Below are 12,976 nucleotides of genomic sequence, written 5' to 3' on the forward strand. Positions count from 1 at the left end.
ATATTCCATTGCATGGATATACCACATTTTGTTTATCCCATTCATCTGTTGGTGGACATTTGGGTTGTTTCTACCTTTTGGTATTGCAAATAGTGATGGCTGCCTTTTTAAATTATGCACGAAGCAGCAGCAAGTTAAGAAATGTTTGAGATCAAGCATTGAGCTTATGTACTCCATCATCCCAACTCTTCTCATCTCCTTCCCTCACCTGGAGCCCAGGTTCCACCTTTTCTTTTAGACCCATCTGCTCCTGGGTCTGATGAGGGTGGCTTCATTGTAAAAAGAGGTGCTTGGGCTGGAGGTAAGCCTTGGGTAGAAGGCCCTGGGTCCTGGGTGAAGTGAGGAGTAACCCTTTCTTTCATCCCCTCTCTCCACTTTTCCATTTGTCCTTTCTCTAAATTTCCCTTCTACTTCCTTCCTTTATGTAAACCACAGCCCTTTAGCTTTTGGAATTCAGTGGATCCTGCTTGTCTCTGTTCTGCTCTGTAGCAAGAGACTGTGCCCAGCCAGCAACATACCAGCCTTGCAGAAATTTTAGCATATGAAACACGGTGTATGTTGTTGCAAAGAGTATTTTTTAAAAATTCTTTCTTCAGGATTTCACCTCTTCCCTACTCACAGTATCAAGTCACCGTACCTAGTAAACAGGAGTAAGGGAGACCTAAATAGACTAGCTGCCTCGGCCGTGCCTGTGTAAGTGAAGTTTCTGGAACCTTTCCAATTTCTACTTGACCATTTCTGTTTTGTTTTGTTTTTAATCCCACTACAGGCTGGGCGTCGTGGCTCACGCCTATAATCCCAGCACTTTGGGAGGCCAAGGCTGGTGGAACACCTGAGGTCAGGAGTTTGAGACCAGTCTGGCCAATATGGTGAAACCCCATCTCTACTTTTCAAAAATACAAAAATTAGCCAGGTATGGGGGCATGCATTTGTAGTCCCAGCTACTCGAGAGGCTGAGACAGGAGAATTGCTTGAACCCAGGAGGTGGAGGTTGCAGTGAGCCGAGATTGTGCCATTGCACTCCAGCCTGGGTGACAGAGTGAGACTCCATCTCAAAAAAAAAGAAAAAAAATCCCACTGCATTGTCTTGTCTTTCAGCTTGGGCCTGGGGATCTTTTGTGAATCTCCGCAATCATAGGTCTGTGCTGTGTTACTTATAATTGTGTGTGTGTGTGTTCACACCAATCTTCATTCTTTTTTTCTAGTGAAGTCGCCACTGAGGTCCCATTCCGCCTCATGCACCCTCAGCCTGAGGACCCAGGTCAGTTTTGTCCTTTTTTGGCTTTCTTTAATTATGTACTACTTGCAGATTTATTGTTGATGTATTTCTAGTCTTTCTTGACCACACCTTAGAGCATGGAGTGGCCAGGTATAAGAGGTTCCATGTCATCTACAAGGCGAATAGTCTGCAGGAAAGGGAGAGCCCATCTGTTCAGCACTGAGCTGGGTAGATTATCCAACTTCAGCTGGAGTCTGCAAGACGTAGCATCCTTGCTCTTTGGATGGGGACAATCTCGTGAGGTTTTATCAAGAATGATTTAAGAGCAGAAACTCTGCTGTCAACAGACCTGGATTTAGAATTAAAGATGATTTAGGTAGAAACTTAATTTGAAAGCACAAGGATTTTGCATTTCATTTGGAAACAAAAGGCCTCATGTTTCATTTGAAAGCATTAACAGGCATTTAAAAGATTTTTTTTTTTTTTTGAGACGGAATCTCACTCTGTCACCTAGTTTGGAGTACAGTGGTGTGATCAAGCTCACTGCAGACTCGACCTCCTGGGCTCAAGCCATCCTCCTACCTCAGCCTCTAAAGTAGCTGGAACTGCAGGCATACCACCACCCTCAGCTAATGCTTTTGATTTTTAGTAGAGATGAGGTCTTGCCGTGTTGCTCAGGCTAGTCTTGAACTCCCGAGCTCAAGTGTTCTTTCTGCCTCATCTTCCCAAAGTGCTGGGATTACAGGCATGAGCCACTGCACCTGGCTGAAGATAACTGTGTTTGAAGTGCCCATTCTTTTTTAACGATTTTGGCGATGGAGTCTCACTCTGTCACCCAGGCTGGAGTGCAGTGGCACAACCTCGGCTCACTGCAACCTCCGCCTCCCAGGTTCAAGTGATTCGCATGCCTCAGCCTCCTGAATAGCTGGGAATACAGGCGCCTGCCACCCCACTGGGCTAATTTTTGTATTTTTAGTAGAGACAGAGTTTCACCATGTTGGCCAGGCTGGTTTCAAACTCCTGACCTCAGGTGATCACCCGCCTCAGCCTCCCAAAGTGCTCGGATTACAGGCGTGAGTCACCGCGCCCGGCCTCAAGATAACTATTTTTGACAGTGGCAGTTATGATAAGAATACAGAAAATACTAGAAAAGAGGGTCAGGCTGGGTTCCTAACACCTCAGCTCATTTGAATTGTAAATCTACTGGCTCTTGTATGGATACGAAATTATGCAATAGTTGTATGACTCTGAAAACATATTAAAAACCACTAGACCGTCCACTGTGAAAAGGTAAATTGTATGGTATATGAATTTGATCTCAATCATTCTCTTTCTAAAAAGGTAAATGAAGCAGCAAGTAATATAGGTGAAATCTCAGAAATTCTAAAGAAATATTTTATTCACATTGAGGCAGCTTAGTTGACAGGAAAGAGAAACAGATCTGTCTAAATGAGAACTCTCCACAAGTATAGGAATAAGGGATATTTTAAGTAAAAGTGGTATAAACAAGCAGGGTTTATTTTTCTCATACTTTACAAATTGCTTTTCTATATTGATATTGAAATGCCATTTAAACATTAGAATGAGCCCCCACTATTCATTTTAGGTTTCGTCTCAACAGTACTTTGTTTCAAAGTAGCTTTTCCAAATATTTTGGATTCAGACCCTCAATGAACTTTTCCAAAACTGTCCCTTGGAGAAAAATGTAGTCTAGCTATATGTTTTCAATTCATTTATGTCATTAAAATACTACTTTTTAATGGTGTGAGATTAAGATGCTTTCTGGTTCCTTTCAAGCACTTTAAAAAGATATCACTTGAGGATATCTCATAGTTTATGTTGGGTTGTTTTTTGGAATTTGAGTAGACTTTATGCTTTTTTTTTTTTTTTTTTTTGTTAGACAGAGTCTCTTTCTGTCACCCAGGGTAGAGTGCAGTGGCGCGATCTTGGTACACTGCAACCTCTGCCTCCCGAGTTCAAGTGATTCTCCTGTCTCAACCTCCCGAGTAGCTGGGATTACTGGTGTGTGCCACCATGCCCAGCTAATTTTTGTATTTTTAGCAGAGATGGGTTTTCCCCATGTTGACCAGGCTGGTCTCAAACTCCTGGCCTCAGGTGATCTGCCCACCTCAGCCCCCCAAAGTGCTGGGATTACAGGCATGAGCCACCATGCCCAGCCTGACTTAATTTTTAAAAAATCTTTCTCCATATACAACTTTCACGTTCCAGTCATTATGACCTTAACAGCGAACATATCACAATGTCAGGATGAAACAATGATCTTTTGTACTGTGAGATTTCTGGGTGCAAAGGTTAAGACAAATCACCCCATGGTTACAAAATTCTGATTTCTAGAGATGTGAGATAGATATGAGATAGATGAGATTTCTAGAGATAAATGCCATCTCTCCTGTCTTCTCTGCCTAGTTCTCGGCTCCCTGAATCTAGGCTAGTAAGATTCTAAGCAGAGAAAGCATAAGCTATATGTAGTTAAGCCCTGCTGGAGCCTGGGGGCCAAGCAGTTTGTGCGTAATAAGTGCTGTGACATGCTACCAAGTTTGTATTGTCCCCTGTCAAGGGCATCTGTACTGAATCCGAAGATGCTGATTTGATTCATCCTTGTTGTCTACCTCTGCAAGGCTGATGGTCCCACTTAGTGTCATTTCTTCGCTTAGCACTGTGGGCTGCAGGGCATTTCTTGCCCAGGGGATGTTTTGACAAGCTGGCCTCTCTAGGGTCCCTGTATGTAGCGACCCTCATAGACAGTCCCTCCCAGAGCTAGCTTCCAGGTGGGTACCAGAGACAAGAGCAGGGGTTCACCATCAAATTGCCACTGTGTTCCCCAAAGCTAGGTGGGCAGAAAGCTAAAAAAGAACAAAAACCATTCAAATTAATAGCAGTTAGTCTGGGGATACAACACATGTGAAAACATAACCCAACAACAACAAAATCAATGTGTTAACAGAAATGGAAAACTTTGTGACTGAGGGTTGGTCCTCAAGCTTTAATGCACACCCCAGCCCTGGGGTGCTGGTGAACGTCAAGTCCCAGGTCTCAGCCCTCTGAAGCCTGACAGATGGAGGTGCCAGGGCGCACATGCTCATGGCACCCTGGCGACCCTGACCTCGATGGGGTCCAGAGGACATGGAAGGTGGGGAAGCCAAGGCAGGTGGATCACTTGAGGTCAGGAGTTCGAGATCAGCCTGGCCAACACGGTAAAACCCTATCTCTACTAAAAATACAAAAATTAGCCAGGCATGGTGGTGGGCGCCTGTAATCCCAGCTACTTGGGAGGTTAAGACAGGAGAATCACTTGAATGGAGACAGAGGTTGCAGTGAGCCAAGACTGTGCCATTTCACTCCAGCCTGGGCAACAGAGCGAGATGCCATCTCAAATAAATACATAAATAATAAGAAAGGAGAAGCGACATCAGAGGGGGCAAGGCTGATCAGGGAAAGCATCCTAGAGGTGAGACTGGGGGGGTTTCATTTGAGGAGGTGAAGGTTGTGGCACATTGTAAAGGAAGCAGTGATTTAAAATGCAAGGAGAGGCCAGGCGCAGTGGCTCATGCCTGTAATCCCAGCACTTGGGAGGCCAAGGTGGGCAGATCACTTGAGGTCAGGAGTTTGAGACCAGCCTGGCCAACATAGCTGAAACCCTGTCTCTACTAAAGATACAAAAATTAGCCAGGCGTAATGGCGCATGCCTGAAATTCCAGCTACTCAGGAGGCTGAGGCATGAGAATCTCTTGAAACCAGGAGGCAAAGGTTGCAGTGAGCAGAGATCGTGTCACTGCATTCCAGCCTGGGTGATACAGCGAGACTCAATCTCAAATAAAATAAAAAGCAAGGAGAAAAGCTGTTCAAGTGGGAAAGGCAGGGAGGCAGGAATTACACGCAGTGATCCTGAATTACATGTATCTAGGCCTTATCTCTCAAACCGTAAAGTCACCTAAAAGGGAGACACTTTCTAGGTACAGCTATGATATAGAATTTATACTAACAAATGTCTCTCTCTTCCTCTTCCCTGCCTCCCTTTAATTCCTGCTTACAGCTAAGGAAAGGTGAGTGAGCCTCTTGAATGTGGCCCTGACTTGCCCTGTGCCCTGGGACCTTCTCCTCCAGCACAAACCCCTCTTTGAGCCTTTTCACATATCCCAGCCGGCTCAGGAGGCACATCTGCTACTTCCCGTCTGCTCCCTAGTGCTTACGGCACGCGCGCACGGTTACACTGGGCTTGCCCACTCTGTGCGTGCCTTTGTTTTCTCCCACTGGTGCTAGTTAAAGGAATTTTAAACAAAGCCTTGAGGAAAATGACGTGCTCCCAGGTTCTATCGTGGGGAAAACCTTGATCAGTTCCTTTGTTGCAAAAATATCAAGGATCTTGTTTCAGTTTCAGCTTCAAAGGGCGTGCAATGATCAAAATGTTGTTTGTTTTATTTTAGTTACCAGGATGCAAATTTAGTTTTTGAGGAGTTTGCTCGTCATAATCTGAAAGATGCAGGAGAAGCTGAGGAGGGGAAGAGAGACAAGAATGACGTTGATGAGTGAAGATATCAGTTCAGGATGCCGGAAAATGACCTGTAGTTACCAGTGCAAAGCCCCACAGTTTAGCCCTTTGGAGTTATGCTACGTATGAAAGGATGAGTCTTCTTCTGAGAAATAAAGCTTGTTTGTTCTCCCCTGAGTCATGAGTTGGTTGATTTGTTGGGGAGGCCGAGTTGATGACATGACACAGAAGCTGCCACCTTTAGGGTCCCTGGAGTCGGAGGGTTGGGGAGGGGAGGCCAGCCTTCCACAGAAGGGCTCACCACTGGCCCATGAGGGACAGAAGGTGTCTGGAAATCAATGTGCTTACCAAGTGGGGCCCTTGGTGCGTCCGGGGGCTTTCCTAGGAGTCCCAATCTGAGGTGTTTCTCTGGAAACAGTGCCTTCCCTCCCCCTTCCCTTCCCCTCCCCTCCCCTCCTTGTTTCGCTCTTGTTGCTCAGGCTGGAGTGCAGTGGCATGATCTCGGCTCACTGCAACCTCTGCCTCCCGGATTCAAGCGATTCTCCTATCTCAGCCTTCTGAGTAGCTGAGATTACAGGCACGTGCCACAAGCCCGCCTAATTTTTTGTATTTTTATTAGAGACAGGGTTTCACCATGTTAGCCAGGCTGGTCTCGAACTGCTGACCTCAGGTGATCCACCCATCTGGGCCTCCCAAAGTGCTGGGATTACAGGTGTGAGCCACCGGGCCTGGCCTGGTGTGTATGTTTCTAATTACCTGACCAATCCCAACTTCCAGGCCCTAAAGAGCCTCCCAAGTTAAACAGGGCAGAGAACACCTGTGGACAAAAATACTCTTGGTTACTGATTCAACTTTTGGGTCCAGGTGCCTGTTTGAGCTTTGGGTTGTTGGTTAAGATCTATTCAACACAAGAAACAAAATCAGATTTGGTCAACTTAAGGTGGGGAGAAGGAATGTTGTGGGAGGACCCTGGTGTGGTCAGAGAACTGAAGGACGAACCTGAGCTGCCGCACCTGGGGTGAGCAGGAATCAGAGAAGCTCCAGGGGTCAGGGACCCACTTTCCGGGGCGGCTATTCATGCGGCTCCGCACCATACGTTCCCAGCTCTGCGTCTCTTGGTCCCAGTGGGCAGTTATTGGGAAGGAGAACCCAACTGGCTCAGCTTTGGCTGGGAGATTCAACACCCCATGGCCAGCGATAGCAGAGCCCAGCCCTGAAGATGGAGAGTCCCAGAAAAAGGGGTTGATTGTGAGTCACGTGGGCTTAGTGTGTGCTTCACTGAGATTGGGCATGAAAGGCATAGGGGAGAACACTCTGAATGTCAGGGAGGAAGGTGAGCTACAGGTGGAGGAGGGATAATAGAGGTGATACCAGGGGCCTTTCCTTTGTGGGGTCCCTTCCTGCCCTGAGGTACCCACCGGGCCTGCTGCTGAAGGCACAGACACTGAACAGGCTCATGGCGGCCAAGGAGAGGTTGGGGATGCGTAGGCTCTGGTCCATCTCTGGTCCATGCTTTAAGGGAGCAGGGTAAAGGGGGGTTGGAGATTCCTCCACAGTTCATCCCACTCACAGAAGGCAGAGGGTGCCTTCTGTGATGGGGACCCTCACTTCTAGATGGGGAGCACACATGGCTCAGCCTTCTGGGATGGAATGTGGCGACAGAGGGCTGGCCAGGGCATGGGTTCCATACACATGAAGGTTCCCAACATCTGGGGTTGTTGAGCAGGATTCCAGCTGTTTGGGTCCTGCAGATTGGGATTTAGATGAGGAGGCTCCACTTGGGAAGCTTGGATGGGATCCCAGACAAAACGAGGTGTGGACCCGTGTGTTGACTCAGGCATCTTGGCATTGGGAGGAGGATTTAAAATACACTAGACTACAGATTGGTCCTTCAGGCTGTGGGTTAGCAGGATCAGACACAGTCCCTCCTTCTTTTTCTCTCTGTGCTAAGGCAATGGTGCATGACCATTTTAACCCATGCTCCCCTCAGGGCACGCAGGCAAGAGACGGCCAGGATGGCACACTCCTCTGAGGATTCTCAAAGCTGTTCCCCATTGCACTGAGTCCCTCCCCTGCCCTCTGCCACAGTACACAGGCTGCTGTGTTTAGCTCCTGTTAGAGCTCTTGGGCTAGCCCAGGGCCTGGGATTCTGCCCCGTGGTGCCTGGTGCAAGGACCAGCCCGTTGGTTCCTGCAGTGCTTGACCCCAGGACATCCTAAGTCAGGGTGGACATTAATAAGCCCGACCTTTGGAACTATGTGGGTGAGAGAGCCGGAGAGAAGGGCTGGAAGACCAATCTCTGGAGACCAGAGGTCAGAACAGCCCTTGCCCTCCTAGTTATTTTGGTGCCAAAACGTCTGGACACACCCTCCAGGTGTTGGCTTGTTTATGGCCTGCAGCTGGCCACGCTGGGGAGGGAGGTGGGGAAGGAAGCGAGCCGCCAGCTGCCCTGAGCAGAAAGTGGAAGCTTGGCTCAGCTCAGCCTGCACATGTGTGGGGCTGTCTACTGGCATGCAGTGTCCCTTGGTATCAGGAGGCAGGAAGTCTATGTGTAGGTTGAATGTATGGCCCAGAGTTTTTGGGACAGGTGCAGTGCAAGAAACGGGGTACAGAGCAGCTGAAGGTGCTGCACGGAGAAAGTTCTGCCACCAGCAATGAAGGGCTGGAGACGGGGGATCCCTGCCACTGATGTAGCGTTTACCTTGTGCCAAGTACTTCACATCTGACATCTAACCATTCCAGTAGTAGTTATAAATCAGTAGCATTCCTTAGATGAGGAAATTGCGGTTCAGAGAGGTTATGTACCTTACACAAGGTCACACAGCTAGTGAGAGTCAAGGCTTAAATGCTGGTGTCCCTCAGTCTGTAACTAGACCTTTGCCCACTGTATGGTACTGAATGGAAGTAGGAGAGTTTGGTGGAGTCGGGGGAGGGAGATTAGCATTTAGGGTTCAACAACTGCCCTTGGCCCTTGCTATTTTTTTCCATCGAAATTTTCAGGCCGGGCGCGGTGGCTCATGACTGTAATCCCAGGACTTTGGGAGGCTGAGGCGGGCGGATCACAAGGTCAGGAATTCAAGACCAGCCTGGCCAACATGGAGAAACCCGTCTCTACTAAACATACAAAAAAATTAGCCAGTCATGGTGGCAGCTGCCTGTAATCCCAGCTACTCAGGAGGCTGAGGCAGGAGAATCGTTTGAATCCAAGAGATGGAGAATGCAGCGAGCCCAGACGGTGCCATTGCATTCCAGCCTGGGCAACAAAGCGAGACTCCGTCTCAAAAAAAAAAAAAAAAAGAAAGAAAAAGAAATTTTCATTGAGAGAATTGCGTATTCACATGCAGTTGTGAGGGGTAATACAGAGAGACCCCAGGAACCCTTTACCCTATTTCCTCCAGTGGCAGCATCGTGTAAAGCTATAGTGCAGTATCACACTGGGGTATTGACATGGGTCCAGTCTGCTCATCTCGGATCTCCACAACTGGACTTGTATGTGTATTTAATTCTCTGCAATTTTGTCACCTGTGTAATTTCTTTTTAGGGTGTCTGTTTTCTATTCCTTTAACATTTAAAAAACCTTTATTCCTTCCACTTTAATTTCACAGGACTGAGTCGCATTTACTGATCTTTGAGGAGTAGGGCAGGTGCGGGGTGGGAGTTGGGGACATTTGGAAATGTGTGTGGTGGTTTTTTGGTTTTCACATGCTTGGAGACCAGAAGCTCTATGTCACATGCAATGGAGAAACTTGCTGCTCCAAATGTCAATCATGACCCTAGTTGAGGGTAAAAATTGGATGATTCCCATGTTTTCAAGTTTCCCGTTCATATTCTCCAATGTGAAGTGGTTCTTTCTGATAAGAGTTGCGCCTCTTCACTGACCTGCCACAAAGAAGGATTAGGCTGGACGTGAAGTGTGTTATTACTGCCACCTTGATATGCCCTCAAGGTGGGGTAGACTCAGGGAGCAGGCTGTCGTTAGAGATGATTCATAGTGTGACTCATTCAATAAAGCAGCACCGGAGGGAATGTGCTCTTCCAGGCCACCGCTTTGGGGGAGTTGATGTCTCAGCCCTTCCTGAGATCTCCAGGGGAACCGCACTGTGCGCTCACGGGGAGAACAAAAAAGCTGCTTCATCATCAAAGAACATTTATGCCAGAGTTTTCTTTGCTTTAAGAACATAATTTTTACCAAGCCTAATCCTCCCTTTTTAAAATACATTTTTTATTTTGAATAGTTTTAGATTTACAGAAAAGTTACAAAGATGTTATGGTGAGGTCCCCCACACCCCAAAGCCCCTATTATTAACCCTTACGTGAGTAGGGTACATTTGCCACACTGAATGACTCAAATTTTGTTTTCAGTAATACATATATTTCTTTCCAACTTTTATTTTAGATCCAGGGGGTACATGTGCAGGTTTGTTACATGGGTACATTGCATGTCATGAGGGTTTGGTGTTCAGATACTTTTGTCACCCAAGTAATCAGTGCAATAATCCCCGCTAGGTAGTTCTTCAATCCTCACCCTCCTCCTACCCGGGAATCAATATTGACACATTATTATTAAACTGAAGCCCTGTACTTAATTCCAATTTCCTCAGCTTTTACCTAATGTCCTTTTTCTGTTCTGGGATCCCACCTAGGATCCCACGTGACGTTTAGTCATCACGTCTCCTTGGCTCCTGTTGGCTGTGACAATCTCAGTATTTCCTGGTAATTGCAGATTTCCTCCTCTCCAGCCACGGTTTCTGCTTCTTAACCACCACGTTCATGCCCTTGCCTCTAAAATGACGAGTTCTGGGGCCTAGATGTCCTCCGAGCTCCTAACAGGTGTAGGCAACAGCATTTTAATGGCCTCCCTGTTTTCTAGTCTTCTCTCCCCTGGATCATTCTCTGCCCAGATACATGAGTTCCTCTGCTTTCCAAAACCCCCTTGCCAGCTCCAGTGCCCATGGGACTGAAGTCCTCGCCTCACAGCAGGGCCGGGAGGCTACTCTGCATCCTGGCGCGGCTGCTCACCTCCCTGCCTCCTGTACCCACCTTGCTACCGGCTTCACCTAAATCCGTCACCCGCTATGCTCACCTGGTAGGGGGTAGTCTCCCCCTTTTTGTGTTATCCTGGGAAATTCCCTTCATATCTGGCCTCTCCATTCCAATTCTAAACCCTGCTCAGGTCACCCGGTTCCCCCGCGGAATGAAGGAATGAACTCTTTCTTCCCCGGTGTGTCCCTGCCCCTCTGTCGTCTTGCTCACCCCCAGGGTTTTGCTTCTGTGTATCACTCCACATGTAGTTAATTGATAGAAAAGTTCCAACCCTGTGGGGAGGCTGGAGCCCTTTGTGCCTGCATGAGTTCTCTAAGGCTGCCAGAGCACTGCACCACAGGCTGGGCGGCTTCCACTATAGGAATTGAAGCTCTCAGTTCTGGTGGCTGGAAGTCCAAGATCACGGTGTCAGCAGGGGGAGTTCCATCGGAGGCCTCTCTCCTTGGCTTGTAGATGCCACCATCGGAGGCCTCTCTCCTTGGCTTGTAGATGCCATCTTCTCCCTGTGTCTTCACATGGGCTGCCCTCTGTGTGTGTCTGTGTTCTCATCTCCTCTTCTTATGAGGACGCCAGTCATACCAGATTAGGGACCACCCCTGTGACCTCATTCTAACTTCATTACCTTTTTAAAAAACTTAACTCCAAATGCAGTTACATGCTGAGGTACTGGGGGTTAGGACTTCAACATACGGATGACGGGAGGGCACAGTTCAGCATGCGACCGTGCTGCAGAACTTTCTAGGGGGACGGAGGAAGTGTTCTGTATTTGTGCTATCTAGAGTGGCAGCTGCTAAGCCACATGCAGCTTACTGAGTCCTTGAAATGTGGCTCATGTGACTGAGGAACAGAATGCTTAATTTTAACTGAAATTTAAGTAGCCACATGTGGCTAGTGGCTAGCACCCTGGTGCACCCTGGGGCCTTCGGCCTGTCCCAGACTGTTCCTGCTTTAGGCCTTGTCCTCCTCTGTCCTGGCTGTGAGCCCATGCCCCTGGCCGTGTCCCCATGCCAGATGCCACTCTGCAGCCCCCAGTCACTGCCCAGGGCGGCGGGGCCAGCGAATGCCGATAGGCAGGCGGGGTCTCTAGCAGCAGCCTTTTGACGGGGCGAGGGCACACCTGGGCAGCCCCTTACTGATCTGCCCCTCAGAGCAGGGCAGACAGATGGACAGCATTTCCTCTGGGTGGCACCAAGTCCTGCTCCACCTGGATGGCACCAAAAACTCGGCTGATCTTATCTCCAGCTGCGCTTCCCCCTCTTCTGCCCAGAGCAGGGCTGGACCCCAACCCGCCCACTATCCAGCAGCCCCCCTGGGAAACATGGGGCTCGTCCCTGTCACCTCTGTCTCCCTCCAGTCGCTGGTCACTCCCCACCTGGATCTCAGTCCACATCTCTATCTCTCAGCCGCTCGGTAATCCAGGGTGTCCACCTGCCCTGACAACTTCAAAGCCCGGATCACAGGCCCCAGCGTGGTGACCCAGCCCCGCCCAGGGTTAAATCCCTCAAGGGCTTCCTGCTGCCTTCCAACCCCTTATCTGGTTTCCAAAGCCCGCTTCGACCTGCCCGCCCCGAGGCTCATATCTTAATGCCGTTTTCCTTGCTCTAAGCACCAGCTTCCCTTTCTTCCCTCGTCTTCGTCCAACACAAGTTCTTTCTTACCTCCAGGCCTTTGCACGAATCTGGTCTCTGCCTAGAACACGATTCCCTCTCTAGTCACAACTCCTGCTCACATTTTCCATCTCTCCTTAAGAACCGTTTTCTCCAGGAAGCCTTCCCAGATGGAGCGGTGCATCCCAGTTCTGGTGACCCGAGGCCCGTCCCAGTACCGGGGTCTTTTTCCAGCACGCGCGCGCGCATTCGAGCTCGCCCCAAACTCGGCCACACAAGGCTGGGCAGGACAGACGCGGCCCCGGCCTGCCGGAGGTTACCTACATTCTGACGCGGAAGAGTAGAGATGTTTTAAGAAGTGAACATAGAAACAAGAACACAAACGGCGTCCCAGAAAGAACACACAGAAGCCACGGCCGGGAGAGGTGGGCGGGGGACCCCGGGACGCTTCAGGTGGGGGCGGGGAGGGGCCGCGCCGCGCCGTCTGCAGCTGCGCACAAGGCCGGCAGGGGGCGCGGCGGGGAGAGGCGGGAGGCCGCCCCCACCGCCCCCGGCCCGGCCCGCCCTCGGCCCCGCCCCTCCCGCCGGCCCCGCCCC

At 49.3% G+C, this 12,976-nt stretch overlaps 1 protein-coding gene across 5 annotated transcripts in view; it reads left to right on the plus strand.

Annotated features, from left to right (window-relative positions):
• Nucleotides 1-5,908, plus strand: part of SAG (S-antigen visual arrestin) — a 48,188-nt gene extending 42,280 nt beyond the window's left edge. For 2 of the 5 annotated variants that reach the window (XM_031936546.1, XM_031936545.1), the window contains 3 exons: nt 1,206-1,261; nt 5,274-5,283; nt 5,665-5,906. In XM_031936546.1, coding sequence (XP_031792406.1) covers nt 1,206-1,261; nt 5,274-5,283; nt 5,665-5,770 — 172 coding nt within the window. In that variant the 3' untranslated portion in view covers nt 5,771-5,906. Of the gene's footprint in view, nt 1-1,205; nt 1,262-5,273; nt 5,284-5,664 lie in introns of all 5 variants that reach the window. The other 3 variants (XM_023188604.2, XM_023188605.2, XM_023188603.3) reach the window with 2 other exon arrangements.
• Nucleotides 5,909-12,976: the final 7,068 nt, after the last annotated feature.

Source organism: Piliocolobus tephrosceles, chromosome 11 (genome assembly GCF_002776525.5).
Source record: "Piliocolobus tephrosceles isolate RC106 chromosome 11, ASM277652v3, whole genome shotgun sequence".
Taxonomy (NCBI): domain Eukaryota; kingdom Metazoa; phylum Chordata; class Mammalia; order Primates; family Cercopithecidae; genus Piliocolobus; species Piliocolobus tephrosceles.